Source organism: Manis javanica, chromosome X (genome assembly GCF_040802235.1).
Source record: "Manis javanica isolate MJ-LG chromosome X, MJ_LKY, whole genome shotgun sequence".
In the NCBI taxonomy this organism is placed as follows: domain Eukaryota; kingdom Metazoa; phylum Chordata; class Mammalia; order Pholidota; family Manidae; genus Manis; species Manis javanica.
In genome coordinates this window covers 95,063,555-95,082,844 of record NC_133174.1, presented here as the reverse complement: position 1 = coordinate 95,082,844, position 19,290 = coordinate 95,063,555, and the positions used below count along the sequence as shown (strand labels likewise).

General features: G+C 38.2%; 1 protein-coding gene across 1 annotated transcript in view; it reads right to left on the bottom strand.

Moving 5' to 3' along the window:
- Window positions 1–19,290, bottom strand: part of IL1RAPL2 (interleukin 1 receptor accessory protein like 2) — a 1,159,060-nt gene that overhangs the window by 1,099,217 nt on the left and 40,553 nt on the right. Inside the window, exon 2 of the mRNA XM_073227767.1 lies at window positions 2,994–3,094. Within this exon, the coding sequence (XP_073083868.1) occupies window positions 2,994–3,075 (82 nt within the window). The 5' untranslated portion in view covers window positions 3,076–3,094. The remainder of the gene's footprint in view (window positions 1–2,993; window positions 3,095–19,290) is intronic.

Here is a 19,290-nt window from a genome sequence, read left to right as displayed (position 1 = left end):
TTTTTAATACATTGTCTTATGACCTTCTCTATTTAGTCCTAAATTTAGAAAATGCCAGTGTTGAAGGACTTCATGAGTATCTGTGATGATAAGCCCACCCTTCAGCAATTGGTTTCAGTCCTTGAAATTAGATTCTCTGCTATGTTCTAATGCAGCCAGCCTGAGATACAATCTCAGAGCCATCTTTGCTGATTCCCTAGCCAGGGTGGAAGGTTGGGCTTACCCAGTGTGACTGGGAATTACCTAGAAACATAACCTGTGCTGCAGCTCCTAAAAATTGCATACTATTGGAAACCAAGAGTTGTGTTTCAATATGTGCCCAAGACTACATTTGCTTCAAAAGAACTCAAGTATTTTAGTATTGTCCTTGATTATAAGAAGAAATTTCCATCCCTTGGTCCTCTGTCTTGTGCATAAGGGAGGTCTCCTTGGCATTAGGACTCCTTGGGATCTTAGTGAAAGGGACCCCTGTCTATAATGAACTGCACAAAAATCATCATAACTGGTTTCACAGCTGGCACCAAATGTTCTAAATGTTAAAGAGTAAAGGACCCAATCGTTCTTCATTTTGTTATTGGGGGGAGGGAAAGAAGGGAGAAAAATAAAAGTTCTGAGCTCCACTGGCAAGATCAAGAAGAACTATGCAAGCCTAAATCCAGATCTCATTAAGGGGCAAAGGCCAAAAGGACTTCACCGATCGTGCAAAACAAAACTTGTGCTACAGGTTTGCCAAAGCAATTTTTAATGTTCTTCAAAAGGTAGGGTCAACTCAAATAGGACTATCATAATAATAGAGCAAATAATTCTGTTTTCCACATAAAATAATCACATTAACAGTAGTGCAGGGGCTGGGAAGTGGGTTACAATCAGAGGGGCTAAATAGAAGGGAAGAAAGAACTGCTCCCAATGAGCCCCATTTTCAGCAGCTACAGGCAACTCAGGATGTCTTTTATTCATCCCATGCTTGGTTTTTATTTCCGTATTCTTAAATAAGAAACACCACACACACACAGACATGCACAAACCAACATCAACCTACTCGTCTTCCCTGCCTACTCCACATACACTGGAATTAGAAGCAGGAAGGCTTAGAAAGACAACCAACTGCATTCAAACCTTCCCACTGCCCAGGCCTGCAGGAAAAATGTTGCTCCAGGATTGCAGTTGCTATTGTCCTAGGACGGAACTGAGGGTAAACAGACGGGCAAGGAGAGACTGAAACCTGCAAACACTAAAGGGAATATCTTTTTGAGTAATATGTCTTCAATAGAGTTCACTGCAGATATGACACTGTTTGGCCAGATGAAGACAGCAAAGCTCAGAACCCCCTAGTAAGCCACAAACAGCCTCACCCTTGACAAGTCAAGAACAAAAGGACAAAGCATTAAAAAGTGGATCTTTAGAGTCACCTGTATGTCAGCGATAACTTCTCTATGTATATACGTTTTATAACAGCCTCTCTCCTCATAACAAATAAACCAAGAAAACAAGACAGAATACACAGGTAGCAACTTGTTTGCATATTTTTAGTTTGGATTTTACTTGAATTAAGCTGCAAATAGTATAGATGCCTTTTTAAACTCTCAATTCTCTTTCTTCTTTTCTTCCTTTCAGACTCTGCTACAGACATTATGACGTAACAAAGTGAGGAAAATGGTATCTGGTCCAGTCGGTTGCATTTCTAGTAAGTAATATCTCCCAACTATTTTATTTCAGCAACAGTCAGTTTGAACCCAGATTGAAAGTAGAAAATGTGACTTCAAAAGAAAGGCAAGGAAAGGCAGCCATGTAAAACATGCCAAATTAGAGATATAAGGAAAAGGTTACACACACATACAGAAGACAGAGAGTCACAATATACAAATGTGTGTTAAATACATAAAAGTCTTTAAGGAGAGAAATAAAAAACAATATATTACCCTAACTTTACCACTCCAGAATACTCTGGACTTCAACGGTGCTGTTCTGTTTTACACCATGACCCACTTTTGTGACTTATTAATATGCTATCAATTAAAGAACAATACTATTCTTTAGCTATTTCAATTAGCAAGTATTCTTGCTTCAGAAAGCAAACATTACCCAAACCCCAGCCACCATTTATTGCTTTGAAAAATAGGCATGCACTTTATTGCTTGGGTTTTTTATACTTAATGAGCAAGTAAAGAACATACACTTAATTTTAGAAAATAACTGAATTAGAAGCCAGCAGAAAGCCCCATCATAATCTTTTGTTACCATATAATACATTCCTCGATGTCTTACTGAAATGATTACAGACAAAAAATCAATTCTTAAAATCTTATGCATTGTTTGTAATTACAGCTAGAATGTATAATCAAAACTGAAAGACATATATATCCAAGTGTTGTTAAACAATGATTAAGCTTTGATTGGGATATCTACTGGCTACAGCTAATCTTGTAGTATGATCATGGCTGCGTGCCAGTCCCCCATGTTCTAGATTTAGATATTTTGTCTCAAGAAATTCCTCTTCAGGCAATTAGCTAATATTTTTTAGCTTGGAGGCTTTAAACCTCTGCCTGTTAGGGATTTGGTACAAATGTGAAGATGTGAGGAACTAAAGCTCACAGATATTTGTCAAAAGCTTTCATTTAAACTGTAGTGCTGCATGCCCAATTAGAAGGCAAAGGATATATATTTTTAAAGGTTTCCTGTCTTCTCCTTTGCAAATGTTTGCTCCCAGGTATATATTTACTATCAAATGTAACCAACCCTAAGTAGGCCCTTAATATTTCATTGTCCACTGAGAATATGCTGCCATTGAAGTTGAACAAAATTTCACTGGTTTCCCAATATTTTCTCAGTGGTAGGTTTAAAATCTCATTTTTATTTTGGCTACTTTCCAGTATAGCTGGAATACAAGCAATCCTGCTGAAAGATTTTCTTAGTTAAAGGCACAGATGCTCTCTGGATGCTCAGAAAAACACACATATTTTTGGCCAAATAGTGAGAAGTTGCCAGCAACTTACCAGAATTTCTCTTTGACACCATCTTCAAATTTGTGCTGACTACAGAACAGACCACAAGGGCTAAAAGAAATGGTGGCTTCATTGTTCACTTTCCTTGGCAGCTGAAAAATCAAGAGGATATGAAGTTTAAACCACAGACCTTGGCTTCCACAAAACAGTGGCTATAATTCCACATATCTTCAAAGAGACATTACAGAAATTATGACATGCTGGTGACTTCTGGCTTTATTTTTATGCAAATACAAGAAAACATGAAAATTCAGTTGAATCATGTAAAAATTCCCTGCTTAAAACACTTCAATGGCTTCCCACTGGATTTAGAGTAAAATCTGAACTCCTCCCATTAGACCTTCAAGGGTCTGCAGGTAGGGCCCCAACTGCCATTTTTATGTTCTTTCACAACACTTTACTCCTTGTTGGCTATGCTCCAGCCACTATGGACATTTTATTTGTTCCTAGAATGTGCCAAGGTCATTTCCTCCACATGGTCTTTGCGTTTTGTCTTCCTCCTGGGATACTCCACCTCACCCTTCACCCAGTTAGTTCCTTAATATCCTACTGGTCTTGGTCCTATAAAATTGTCTTTCTCTACCACCCAATCTTAAAATCTCACTGTCATTCTCTAGCTCACCTTCTTGTTTTATTCATAAAACTGATCAGCATTTAATTTTGTTTATTTACATGACAAGAAGAGTTTTCACTAAACTTTGACACTAATGTTTTAAAACCAACCATACTGAATCTTAAACAAGTGGAATGAAACTGTTCCAAAACTAAAAATAACTGAAAAAAGTATTGAGTTGGATTGAGATATTATCAAGTCCTCTCACCCATAACAGAGAAAGGGGTTGACTAGAGCACCATCAGTAGGCATTTAAGGAAAAAACAAAACCGTTTTTTAAGTGTTCGTCCCCTTATACACTTTGAGTTAAGACTTCTCAGTAAGTGGGATAGCTATACGAGAAGTCATCTAGTAGCCTGTAAGAAGCAGAGTATAAGCACTGCAGAGGTACACTGGGCTCATCGTAAATTCAAGATATAAAAATGGTAAAGGGGGGCCATGCAGGTGAAACCACAGTGCTCCTTGAAATAATGGATGGAAGCAAACCTGAGCAGAAAAGCAAGAACAGCCTCTGGATAAAGATTCCACATAAAGATTTCTTTTCTCAATAATAAATTTTTACCTCAAGGTGCCAAGCCTTACCCAGAATATAAGAGTAACAGGATGATATCAAGTTTTGGGTGGGGTCCTCTTTCTGACAATTGACCTCAAAGATCCACCTGATAACTCTGATAACTTAAATTCATAAAACTTGCAGAGTTTCGTGTATGAGGACTCCAGTTGAGCTAGCCACTGCAGCTCGTTCTTCATCATTCCACCCCTATTCCATCAATAAACCAAGAGGCCTAAGAAGGAGAAGGAGTAGGTCACCTCTGGATAGTGAAGGTAGGCTTTCCTTTCCCAGTTGACATGCTAGATTTCCCCTGTACTAGTGAACAGGGATGAAGAATCCTGGGTAGAGACAGTGTGTTGGAGATTTTTAGGTGACAAGAGGGCCAAGACGAATCCTTAACCATCCCAAACACACATCAAATTTCTGGGTCCCAAGAAGCATGCAAGGTGGATTTAGCATATTCCCTAAGATCCAAGTTGGACTGGGTAAATAGATGAGTCTTGCGAGAGGCTTTGCAATATGAGGTAAGATGAGTACACCTGAGAGGAAAGTGGTAATGATGCTACCAGCTAAAGTTCTGAGAGAAGATGTATCAAATCTTGCAAGAGACTTCCAATGTCCACAGGGGACACTGGTGGGGAGCATCTCATCATCAGGCCTGTTACAAGAACTGTCTGCTTCTCCAATGCCCACAGACAGCTAGAAGAGCAAATATGGCAGACCAAGGAGAAGACACAGGCAGCTACAAGCATGTCTTTTCCCTCTCCCTCTTCCCCAGTCACTCCTATCCCAACGCAACACCAAAAGAGAAGGCACAGGGCAAAGAGTAAGGAGAAGGGGAGATGTATGAAAACCTGTCATGTACCCTCCAAATTTCTAGCCACTAGAGCCACATGTCTTATCTGTTTGAAGAAAAAGAAAGAGACAATACATTTGAATCAGATGGGAACTAGGAGTAAGTAAAGACTTTAAAATCAGAATGAAATTGTGAAAATAGCTGAAAAGTTATAGAATAAAACTAAAGTGTTCATCATTGCCACTATTTCCCAGTGGGAAAAGATAAGTACAGAGCACAATAAGTAACAATTATTGGGAAAAATAATGCAGTTTCACAGCTTACACTTTGGCAAGTTGAAACTCTTAATGAATCAGTTACATTTTATTAGCTCTGTTATTTTCTTTGCCCACTCCTCCTTGACCACTAGACTGTAAGCTTTATGAGGGCAGTTGCTTAGTCATTATCTGTCATATCCTCACCATCTAGCATAGAGCTTGACACATAAGTTGCCAATAAATATTTTAATGAAACAAGGATATCAGTGTAGATAGATAGCATCATAACAAAGTTTCAAGTAATAAGGATAAGTGGCAATTTTTATGTTTTTTTCAAGTTACATATTTGTATGAAATAGAATATCTCTTATCCATGATTTCCATATCTGAGATGTGCCCTATCTGCTGCTATGGTGGACACCACCGGTACCTCATAGCCCACTCCAAAAGCCATCTGCAGAAGGCTTCCTATGTTTCTCTGACAGAAGGGTTTCTCTATCTGCAGAAACAACTTGAATAGCTTAGGAGGTAAACTGGAAATTCCAGGCTGTTAACATCCCACAAGTGACTCTCAGTCAATGATGGGAATTGGTGAATAAATACCCTAGCTCCCTTGCCCCTTGGTAGGTTCCAGTAGGATGAGTGGCAAACGGCTCATTAACACACTATTTCTTTCCTTTCCCTCCTTTCCAGTCTGACTTTGCTATTCTTGCAGTACTTCCTGGCATCATCTCCCAAATAAACTACATACATCCAGTTCATGTCTTTGAGTCTGCTTCTGGGAAAACCTCAACCCTGAAAAGACCATGATGTACTCCACATAATTCATTGTTTTACATAGACTTTGTCTGATTGCCAGCTTAGAAGATTACGTAGGTTCTGAACTTCCAAAAGAAAGTTTGTTATTCAAAGTTTTCCTGAATCATATGCACACTATACCTCTCCTGTCTTGTCTCCATGTTTAGAATTTATGTCACCCCTAGTGACTTTGGTAAGAACACTGACTTCTCTCTGATTTACGTCCTCCTACTATATTCACTCAGTTACCAACTCAACCTTGCTGGTTAGGTATTAGGACTCTACCATTCTCTCCTTACCCACCACCCAACCTATCCATGATGGTATCTTTACTCTTTCTGTCTGAAAGCTGACAGTTGGTGAAGACTATAGTTTGCCAAGACAGAATATCTTTTCAGGGATTCTAATATTTTATAAATGGTGACAAATTCAAATAAAAGATAATATGAGAAAGCCTTTTTACAACCCTATTTCCTGGGCAACAGTTACATGAGTGTATACACATGTCAAAATTTATCAAGCTCTACATTAATATTTGTGCATTCTATTGTATGCACCTCAATATAATTTCCAAAACCTGTTTTACCCAGTAGTTATAATTTTTACCCAAAACAAGAATGTATTTTATAACTGATATTCAGAGATATTAAGGATAGAAAATAACTGACCTAAAGAATACTTCTACTTTCCTATTTAATTGACTCCTTCCTATTCTTTGAGAAATGAAATTCTTAAGGTTTGACTAGTGAAATCATGATTGGAATCGAATGTTAGCCACAAAATTATTTCATATACTCCCTTTCTTGTCAATTAAAATCACTGGGGATTAGAGAAATTGAACTTATCAAATGTCTAAATCTGTATATTCACCAATCCTGTTACCACAGGAGAGTCCATTAATTCAACAAAATTTGATGAATAACTATTTTATCATAATGATAACTTATTGAGCATTTTGTATGTGCCAAACACTACACTAAACTGCTGTATGTTATCTTATCAATGACCTTATGAGATGTTAGCCCCATTTTTCAGGAAACTCACGCTTGTTGACTATTAATTTACTAAGGTCATAAAAATCATAGATTAAGGGAAAAAAGGCTTTGAGCTTAGGTCTGTGTGACTACAAGCCCAAGTTCTCGACCAATACTAATGTTCTTTGGCCCTAGAAGTTAGATGCTATGGGAGTCATAAACCAAGTCTAAAATTATAAAACATTGCTCCCCACCTTCAAGGAGCTATAACCTAACTGTGGAGATGCACGCATACTAGAGTGTGTAGTCAAGTGCAACACAGTGAAGAACAACCTGTATATGTTAAGTACTAAGGGAATGCAGAGTAAGAAAAGTGTTTTGTGAACAACCTGTATATGTTAAGTACTAAGGGAACACAGAGTAAGAAAAGTGTTTTGTAGCATGTTCAATAGGTGATTCAGATTGCCCACTGAAAGGGAAAATCCACTAAACTGATGATTCAAACAGTCACAGAGAAAGGCCAGTGCAGTCAGGGTCCGTACAGATACTATACAGCATTCATCTGCAACAGCCATCGGCCTGAAACACCATGACTGATCAAGGATTGTCTCAGAACTGTGACACTGGACTCCCAACAAAAGGTTCTACACATCTGTGTTAATACGAGAAGTGTCAGAAACAGCTCAGATTATCCCTTGGAAATCTTAAACTGAAATTAAGGTTTATTACATTTTAACTTTTTCCTCTTGGTGATCTTACAACCAGCTTACAGTTGTGTGAAAATAGCATACAGAAGTATGTATAGCTACTTCTATAGCTTTTCTTCTTCCTTCTAATTATAACCCTTAAATAGAATTCGTGCCTCATATCGAATTTACCGAGTATCATAATTCTTCCAAGTGGAAAAGATACCTCGAGACAAATGCTGGGCATAAAAGCCACAGGGCATAAATCTGCAAAGAAGTAAAAAGCTAACCTTTTCAAACAATATTGCCTCTCTCTCACTTACCAACTTTACATTTCCCTGTATGGCCCCGGAAGATGACTGGTTAGCCAGAGACGGGTAAGATTCCTCAAGGGAGGAACAATCTAAGACAGGCACAGTCGCAGGGGGGCCATCAGGTGAGAAATTGGGGATCAACAGAGGTGAGGCTTAGAACCTCACCCCCCCTGTTCTGAGAGAAATCTTCTGCATCCGTGGATGTTTTATTGCCCTTGTCTAGCTTGGATTAACACAGTCTACAGGCACACACCTGATCATCTACATTTGCTCTCTTACAACACTAAACTATGTTTTCTACCTTTATCTTGCATCTACCTACCACTTCAGCATATTATTAAAAATAATAATAGAGAAATGTGGTATCCACATATAAATCAAGTATAAAAAACAAACGAATATTCATATTTGAACTGATTGTTTATAGTTCATAATGCATGAGCAAAACCGAAAGTTTCTGTGATGACTGCCCTTGTACTGTTCACCATGTAACTTATTCACTATGTGAGAATTTGTTCTCCATGTAAGAACTTGTTCGCTATGCTTTAGAAGATTGGAGACTGACGAAAATTAGGCTTGGGGTGGATTAATGATTGTGCATTGAGCATTGACCCCCCTATACAGAATTTTATTGTTGTTAACAACCATTTGATCAATATGAGAGATGCCCTCTCAAAAAAAAAAAAAAAAGTACAGACTTCCAATTGTAAAATAAATAAGTAACCGGGATGTAATGTATAGCATAAGGAATATAGTCAAAATATTGTAACAACTTTGTATGGTGATAGCTGGTAGCTAGAATTATGTATATAAATGTTGAATCACTGTGTTGTACACCTGAAACTAATGTAATACTGTGTGTCAACTACCCTTCAATAAAAAATAATTAAAAAATTAGGTTACTTATAAAAAGGGAAAACCATCTAATTGTTAACAAAACCTTCAGTGTTTTATAAAGAGCTCTAATAAAGTATACTTATCAGCAATAAAAAAAAGTATTATAATATTTTATATGGTAGTAATTATGCTAATCAATTATTTAAAAATTATTGTTTTTTTCCAAAAAGAGTCTTTCCCCTACAGTAGCTATAAATACACAACGATTCTTACTCCTGAAGTTCATATTCCCTTGAGGACTTTGTGTTTCTTGATTCCCTAAGGTTAGTATGCAAAAATCCCAAAAGGCCACAGGACGAATTCTAAAGACTGAAGATGCTGGCACAATGACTAGTGAGGACCCTAGCATTCCTTCCTGGGGGGCCCAAATCCTGATATGAGTAGGGCCATCTTGACAAAAGCGTTATTAAAAATGTAATTGAACTAAATCTTTTGACAGGTAATTGTAATGATAATGTTATGCTCAATGGTTTTCAGGTACAGTTTGTAAATTACCTTCTCCACTTTACTGTTTTTCTCCCTTAAAGTGCCAGGTACGTCAGGTTCCTGGTTCATGTTAGTTTTTTTCTGTACAGCATACTCTTAACTCTAGAAATCAAAACAAGTCTAACCCATGAATGTATTTGGACACAATTAAAAGACCCAACTAAATATATCAGCTAGGTTTCAGAAAATATGCCAATATATCCTTTCTTCATACATTCTCGCCATAAGAGACAACTGTTATTTACAATGTTTTCCAGTCACTTGTACGAGCCAGTCATATATGTAATCACTCCAATATTAGAAATTACAAACATACACACAGACCACATGTATATCACAGATGTATTAGAGACAAAGATAATTAGCTTTCAGGGGTAGTTCTGGTGTCAACACACATTCATTTCAATCTCTTGTATCTTCTAATTCTAGTCATCAACAATGAAATGTGGTGTTCATAAAAATGGGTAATAAGCAACTATAGAGTTCCTCATAAAGATTGCCCCGAGGTACCATTAGATCTTCAATTAGAAAACAAAGATGCAACAATGCTGAGATTCTATTTACTAAGCAAGGAGAAGTTGATTCTCATTTGACTCAAATTTGGAAAAGATCTCAATAGTTGTATAGTCCAACCATCCACCAATCAAGAAATCCTTTTTACACTATCCCTGTACCTACCCTATCCTCAGGTACTTCCCATCATATGAAAACAACTGTAAGAAGTGGCCACCCATTCTATTTTTAGCTCTAATAGATAGAAATGGAGGTAGAAAAAGACATGAAGACTGAAACCAAGAAAGCCAGAAATACAGAAGTAGGAAAACAGAGACAGCTAAAGATAGACAGATGAATAGAAAACAGATGGAAAGAAAAAAATAAATACACACACAAGAGAAATGGACACAGAAAACAGAGAAGCAGAGAGACAAGAGCAAAAGACAGAAATGAAGATGCACCTGAAAAAGTGAGAAAGAGGGGGAAACGAGAATAATGAGGAAGGAACTTCTGAAAGCAGAAGAGACCAAAAAAAGGTAAAAAAAAGAAGTAATCAGAGGAAAAAACAGGTTATAAGCAACTACAGAGTTCCAGGAACATGGCAAAAAAATGACTATATCTCAAACTATTACTTTTCCTCTAGTGATTATATAGCTTCCATTTTTGGGCTCTGTATGTAGTCCCCCAGAATTGAGTCTGCATTCCACAGCCTTCCTTGGAAATGGATATGGACAGATAAACTGAGTTCTGACCATTAAGATGTAACCAGAAGTGTCATGTGCAGGAGGGATTATTAGTCTTTCTCAGGGTTGCTCTGGTCAGCACACCGAGAGTAATGGGTGTGAAGTATCACACGCTGTTGACACAAACAGTCTTCAATCATTACTCACTTTCATGTGGTTTCTAAATCCTTCATCATCCAACTCTTTCTTCCTTCAATAAAAATGTCAAAATTCTTCACAAGATGTAATGCACACTTCCATACACTGTTTATGAGATTACAAATTGGTACAGCATTTCCGAAGGCAAATTGGCAGTATCTGGCAAAATATGAAGTATTCAGGAATTCCTTTTCTAGAAATCTGTACTATAGAAATCCAAATGCACATGTACAGGAACATGTACAAGGATGATCAGTGTACTACATGTTGTAATGGTCAAAATCTGGGAATAAAATCAACACCTTTCCACAGTGGAGTGGCTGAATAAAGTATGTCACATCCATACTATGGAATACTATAGAGCTATTAAAGACACTAAGGGAAAGAGCTATGCATACATATGAGCATATCTATAAGATGTATAAAAAATATTATCCCATATATAAAGTAAAAATATATGTATGTGTGTGTGTATGGAAATTTACAGGAAAAGGTTTGAAACTGTTAACTATTTTATTGAAGTATAGGTGATATACAATATTATATTGGTTTTGAGTATACAACATAGTGATTCAACAATTACATACATTATTAAATCCTCACCCCCAACTAGTGTAGTTACTCTCAATATAGAAAGATAATACAGAACTATTGATTATATTATCTACGCTGTACTTTGATCCCATGACTAATTTATATTATGATTGAGATTTTGTGCCTCTTTATCCCCTTCACCTATTTCTCACACCCATCCCAACCCCTCTCCCATGGTGACCACCAGTCATTTCTCAACACTGTAACTCTATGGAGGGGAGTGAGTTAGAGTCCAGTGTTGAAGGATAAATTTCACTTTTGACTTTATATAGTCACGGTGGTCATTAATTCCATTGTCCAAATAGTCATCTCTTTGCCTTCTGGAATGTGACAGGATTGTACTTCCTAGCCCCATCATGACTGGTGGGGCATGTGACTGATTTTGACCAATTACTTCTCAGCAAAAGTCATTGCTCCTGCTTGTGCCTCACCTTCCAGCCAGACCACTTGTCAATATGATGCCTTCCACAACTATCTTTCCCTCTGGCACAGTGAATGGTAATGTTCAAGATAGTGGCTGTTCCACCACTCTGGGTCACAGAATGAGAAGTTACATAGCAAAGCTCCCAAACAGCATGTTGCATAAATGAGAAATAAAACTTTTCTGTTATAAAACACCAAGATTTGAGAATTTTTACAACAGCATAATATAAACTATCCTGATAAAATTGAAATATTTAAAATTTACATCAGGATAGATATTATACTTTATGAGTATAGTATTAATATAAACATTAATATGATGCCCAGTATAGCACACAATATTCTCTGTATGGAGAATACAGTATGCAATGAAACTATTACCTGCCATGATCTAGATTCAATATGCTCATTAGAATGTAACAATTTCAAGGACAGGAACTATGGTTTATTCTTTTTTGCATTCCTAGCATCACTGACTAGAACACAACAGGAGTAGAAGCCATTCTTCCTGAATGAATTAAGTGATTTTTACCCTTAGTTTTATATTAATCCCTATGAAACACCTGTTAGTTTCCAAGTCATCAAAATCAGTTCAAATCATAAGGCCATTATTCATTTTATTAACTCTCCCACCTAGTGTTACATCACCTGAACATTTTATTAGCTTGCCGTCTCTGCCTTTAATCATATCAACAGAAAATTCTGAATCAGGACATAGAAGAGAGACCTGTGGACTACCACTGTAGAGTTCTGTACATGTTGGCACTGATCATTAATTTGATTGATCAACTGGGTATAAATCCATTTATACTAGAATCCATTTAATTAGCCCATATTGACATATCTTATCATGATAGATTACTTATCTGATAGACCAGGCTTTCACATGATATATCAGTATAATAACTCTACCAAGAGAATAACAGGTTTGTTTAGGCAGACTTGATCCTAAGATCCATTAACTCATACATTCAATGAATTTATTGTGTGTGTACAACAGGGGTACAAATGGAAAAATGACACATGTGGTATCTACCTTCTACATGATCATGGTCTAATAGAAGAGAAAAACAAACAGGTCATAAAAATTAACTGCTTTAAATGTAATGAGAGAAGAAATAGTGTTCTGAGAGCAAAGAGGAGGGAAATCACATCCATGTTTAGGAGAAAGAAAAGGCTTTCTGGAGAAAATGACTTCTAAGCTGAAACCCAGAACATGATAGATATGATTATTCTGAAAGGGCATGGCAGAGTCACTGAACTGAAAGGAGGTCCATATGGGAAAACCACAGAGCGTTGGCCAGGAGGAAAAGAGTTGACACTGGAGAGGTAAGCAAGGGTCAGATCATGTCAGTGTGAGTTGCCTACAGTACATCTAAACATGGATGTTCAGTGGGAAATGAAAGATACTGACAGGAGTCAAGGAAATAAACTTCAGGATATTTATTTGATAGTTTTAGGCACAGAGATGATATTTAATGTCACAGGAGTAGCTTAATTACTGAAGGATAGAAGCAAAACAAAAAGGTGGCCAAAGGTAGAGTCCTGAGAAACACCAACATTTAAAAGACAGGTAGGGAGGAAGGGAGGAGCCAAGATGGGGGCATAAGTAGGGCAGCGGAAATCTCCTCCCAAAACCATATATATTTTTGAAAATACAACAAATACAATTATTCCTAAAAGAGAGACCAGAATATACCATACAACAATCAGGCTACATCTACATTTGTGAGAACTCAGCACCTCACGAAGGGAGTAAGAGACAAGCCACGGCCCAGTGGGGCCTGAGCACCGCCCCCCACAACCCAGCTCCTGGAGGGAGGAGAGGAGTCAGAGCAGGGATGGAGTGGGGGCCCAGGACTGCTAAATACCCAGCCCTAGCCATCCGCACCGGGAGGGCAGACACAGAGAGCATGGTGTGCTGGATATTGGGGAAACAGAACAGTAAAATCTTTGAGCGGGTCACCGCAGCCAGCGGCCTGGGGACAAAAGAAAATCGAGTGCTTTTGGAAAGTCTTAAAGGGACAGGGTCCTCACAACTGGATGGAAGCGTCCTGGCACACTCAGCACAGCAGCTGGGAATCCCAGGAAATTCCAGGCGCCCTAACACCCTGAGCGACAGCAGAGCTCTGAAGGCCCTCACGGCGAAAAACAGCCTCCCATCCATTCACCCTCCAGCGCGGCCCCACCATAGCAGGGGAGTGGCCTGGGAGCAGCCACGCCCACAGCAGCCGCACAGAGACTCCTCCGCAGCCACCAGGGCCAGAGTCAGAGGCCCCGCTGGCATACAGCAGCCCAGCACAGAAAAAGGAAGCTGGGGCAAGGCGTGAATGGGCGCCATTATCAAAGGATAGCACACCACTGCACCTGCCACTCCCCACAAGGTTCTAGGCTACTCCGAGGGCTTCCCCGCCCATCGCAGTTCAGGGGATTAACCCAGAGACTGCTGCTGGTGTGTGGGTAACAGGCACAGGCAGCGGAGAAGGGCAAGGTGAACAGCAAGCAGGAAGAGACTTTGTTCTCCTAGCTGACACACACGCCACCTGCCTACGACCACCTCTATCACCATGAAAAGGCAGAAGAATTTGGTCCAGTCAAGAATCACCCAGCCAAACCCCAAGAGAGAGCCTGGGGAGATAGATATAACCAATATTCCTGAAAAAGAATTCAAAATAAAGGTCATAACCATTCCGATGGACATGCAGAGAAAATATGCAAGAGCTAAGGGAAGAAGTCAGGAGGGAGATTACAGAAATGAAATAATCTCTGGAAGGACTTAGAAGCAGACTGGATGAGGTGCAAGGGACTGTTAATGGAATAGAAATCAGAGAACAGGAATACAGAGAAGGTGAGGCAGAGAGAGAAAAGGATCACCAGGAATAAAAGAATATTAAGAGAACTGTGTGACCAATCCAAATGCAACAATATTCACATTATAGGGGTACCGGTGGGGGGGGAGGTACAAGAAGAAAAGAGAGAAAAAGGGATAGAGAATGTCTTTGAAGAAATAATTGCTGAAAACTTCCCCAAACTGGGGCAGGAAATAGTCTCTCAGACCATGGAAGCCCACAGATCTCCCAACACAAGGGACCTAAGAAGGACAACACCAAGACATATAATAATTAAAATGGCAAAGATCAAAGACAAGGACAGAGTATTAAACACAGTCAGAAAGAGAAAAAAGATCACTTACAAAGGAAAACCCATTGGGCTATCATCAGACTTCTCAACAGAAACCTTACAGGCCATAGAGAATGGCATGATATATTTAACACAATGAAACAGAAGGGACTCCAACCAAGAACACTGTATCTAGCATGATTATCATTTAAATATGAAGGAGGGTTTAAACACTTTCCAGACAAGCAAAACTTGAGGGAATTTGCCTGCTGCAAACCACGTCTACATGATATTTTAAAGGGACTGCTCTAGATGGAAGCACTCCTAAGGCTAAACAGATGTCACCAGAGAAAATAAAATCACACCAAAGAAAGCAGACCAACCAAATACTAACTAAAGGTAAAAAATGAAATCAACTATTCACAAAAGCAGTCAAAGGAAACACAAAAGAGCACAGAATAAAACACCTAACATATAAAGAATGGAGGAGGAAGAATAAGAAGGGAGAGAAATAATCATCACATTGTGTTTATAATAGCTTAATAGGCAAGTTAAGTTAGTTTGATAGTAAAGAAGCTACCCTTGAACCTTTGGTAACCACGAATCTAAAGCCTGCAATGGCAATAAGTACATATCTTTCAAAAATCACCCTAAATGTAAATGGACTGAATGCACCAATCAAAAGGCACAGAGTAATAGAATGGATAAAAAAGCAAGACCCATCTATATGCTGCTTACAAGAGACTCACCTCAAACCCAAAGACATACACAGACTAAAAGTGAAGGGATGGGGAAAGATATTTCATGCAAACAATAAGGAGAAAAAAACAGCTCTTGCAGTACTTGTATCAGACAAAATACACTTCAAAACAAAGAAAGTAACAAGAGATAAAGAAGGACATTACATAATGATAAAGGGGGCAGTCCAACAAGAGGATATAACCATTATAAATACATATGCACCCAATACAGGAGCACCAGCACATATGAAACAAATACTAACAGAATTAAAGGAGTAAATACAATGCAATGCATTCATTCTAGGAGACTTCAACACACCACTCACTCCAAAGGACAGATCAACCAGACAGAAAATAAGAAAGGACACAGAGGCACTGAACAACACACTAGAACAGATGGACCTAACAGACATCTACAGAACTCTACAGCTGAAAGCAGCAGGATACATATTCTTCTCAAGTGCACATGGAACATTTTCCAGAATAGACCACATACTAGGCCACAAAGAGAGCCTCAGCAAATTTAAATAGATGGAAATTCTACCAGTCAACTTCTCAGACCACAAAGGTATAAAAGTAGAAATAAATTGTACAAAGAAAACAAAAAGGCTCACAAACACATGGAGGTGTAACAACATGCTCCTAAATAATCAATGTATCAATGACCAAATTAAAATAGAGACAAAGCAATATATGGAGAAAAATGACAACAACAGCAGAAAGCCCTAATTTCTGTGGGATGCAGCGAAGGCAGTTCTAAGAAGAAAATATATAGCAATCCAGGCCTATTTAAAGAAGGATGAACAATCCCAAATGAATAGTCTAAAGTCACAATTATTGAAACTGGAAAAAGAAGAACAAATAAGGCCCAAAGTCAGCAGAAGAAAGGACATAATAGAAATCTGAGAAGAAATAAATAAAATTGAGAAGAATAAAACAATAGAAAAAAAATCAATGAAACCAAGAGCTGGTTCTCTGAGGAAATAATCAAAATAGATAAGCGCCTAGCCATACTTAAGAGAAAAAGAGAAAAAGAGAACCTACACACATCAACAGAATCAGAAATAAGAAAGGAAAAATCACGATGGACCTCACAGAAATACAAAGAATTATTAGACAATACTATGAAAATCTATATGCTAACAAGCTGGAAAACCTAGAAGAAATCAACAACTTCCTAGAAAAATACAACCTTCCAAGACTGACCAAGGAAGAAACAGAAAATCTAAACAGACCAATTACCAGAACAAAATTCAATCAGTAATCAAAAAAATACCCAAGAACAAAACCCTCAGGCCAGATAGAAGACATAATACCCATTCTTTTTAAATTTTTCCAAAGAATAGAAGAGGAGGGAATACTTCCAAACTCATTCTATGAAGCCAGCATCACTCTAATAACAAAACCAGGCAAAGACCCCACCAAAAAAAAAAATTGCAGACCAATATCCCTGATGAACATAGATGCAAAAATTCTGAACAAAATATTAGCAAACCGAATTCAAAAATATATCAAGAAGATCATACACCATGATCAAGTGGGACTCATCTCAGGGATGCAAGGATGGTACAACATTCGAAAACCCATCAACATCATCGACCACACAACAAAAAGGACAAAAAACACATGATCATCTCAACAGATGCTGAAAAAGCATTCAACAAAATTCAACATCCATTCACGATAAAAACTTTCAACAAAATGGGTATAGAGGGCAAGTACCTCAACATAATAAAGGCCATATATGATAAACCCACAGCCAACATCATACTTAACAGCGAGAAGCTGAAAGCCTTTCCGCTAAGATTGGGAACAAGACAGGGATACACACTCTCTCCCCACTGTTATTCAACATAATACTGGAGGTCCTAGCCACAGCAATCAGACAAAACAAAGAAATACAAGGCATCCAGATTGGTAAAGAAGTCAAACTGCCACTATTTGCAGATGACATGATATTGTACATAAAAAATCCTAAAGACTCTACTCCAAAACTACTAGAATATCTGAATTCAGCCAAGTTGCAGGATACAAATTAATACACAGAAATCTGTTGCTTTCCTATACACTAATGATGAACTAGCAGAAAGAGAAATCAGGAAAAAAATTCCATTCACAATTGCTTCAAAATGAATAAAATACTTCGGAATAAACCTAACCAAGGAAGTGAAAGACCTATACCCTGAAAATTAAAAGACACTCTTAAGAGAAACTAAAGAGGACACTAACAAATGGAAACTCATCCAATGCTCTTGGCTAGGAAGAATTAATATTGTCAAAATGGTCATCCTGCCTAAAGCAATCTACAGATTCAATGCAATCCCTATCAAAATACCAACAGAATTCTTCAATGAACTGGAACAAATAGTTTTTAAATTCATATGGAACAACAAAAGACCCCGAATAGCCAAAGCAATTCTGACAAGGAAGAGTAAAGCAGGGGGGATCTCACTTCCCAACTTCAAATTCTACTACAAAGCCACAGTAATCAAGACAATTTGGTACTGGCACAAGAACAGACCCACAAACCAGTGGAACAGGAGAGTCCAGATATTAACCCAAACATATACAGGCAATTAATATAAGATAAAGGAGCCATGGACATACAATGGGGAAATGACAGCCTCTTCAACAGCTGATATTGGCAAAACTGGACAGCTACATGTAAGAGAATGAAACTGGATCATTGTCTAACCCCACACACAAAAGTAAATTAGAAATGGATCCAAGACCTGAATATAAGTCATGAAACTGTAAAACTCTTAGGAAAAAACGTAGGCAAAAATCTCTTGGACATAAACATGAACAACTTCTTCATGAACATATCTCCCCGGGCAAGGTAAACAAAAGCAAAAATGAACAAGTGGGACTATATCAAGCTGAAAAGCTGCTGTGCAGCAAAGGACACCACCAATAGAACAAAAAGGCATCTTACAGTATGGGAGAATATATTCATAAATGACAGATCCGAAAAAGGGTTGACATCCAAAATATATAAAGAGCTCACGCACCTCAACAAAAAGTGAATAATCCAATTAAAAAATGGTCAGAGGAGCTGAACAGACAGTTCTCCAAAGAAGAAATTCAGATGGCCAACAGATACATGAAAAGATGCTCCACATCGCTAGTCATCAGAGAAATGGTAATTAAAACCACAATGAGATATCACCTCACACCAGTAAGGATCACCACCATCCAAAAGACAAACAACAACAAATGTTGGCAAGGTTGTGGAGAAAGGGGAACCCTCCTACACTGCTGGTGGGAATGAAAATCAGTTCAACCATTGTGGAAAGCAGTATGGAGGTTCCTCAAAAAGCTCAAAATAGAAGTACCATTTGACCCAGGAATTCCACTCCTAGGAATTTACCCTAAGAATGCAGCAGCCCAGTTTTAAAAAAGACAAATGCACCCCTATGTTTATCACAGCACTGTTTACAATGGCCAAGAAATGGAAGCAACCTAAGTGTCCATCAGCAGATGAATGGATAAAGAAGAGGTGGTACATATACACAATGGAATATTATTCAGCCATAAGAAGAAAACAAATCCTACCATTTGCAACAACATGGATGGAGCTAGAGGGTATTATGCTCAGTGGAATAAGCCAGGCAAAGAAAGACAAGTATCAAATGATTTCACTCATCTGTGGAGTATAAGA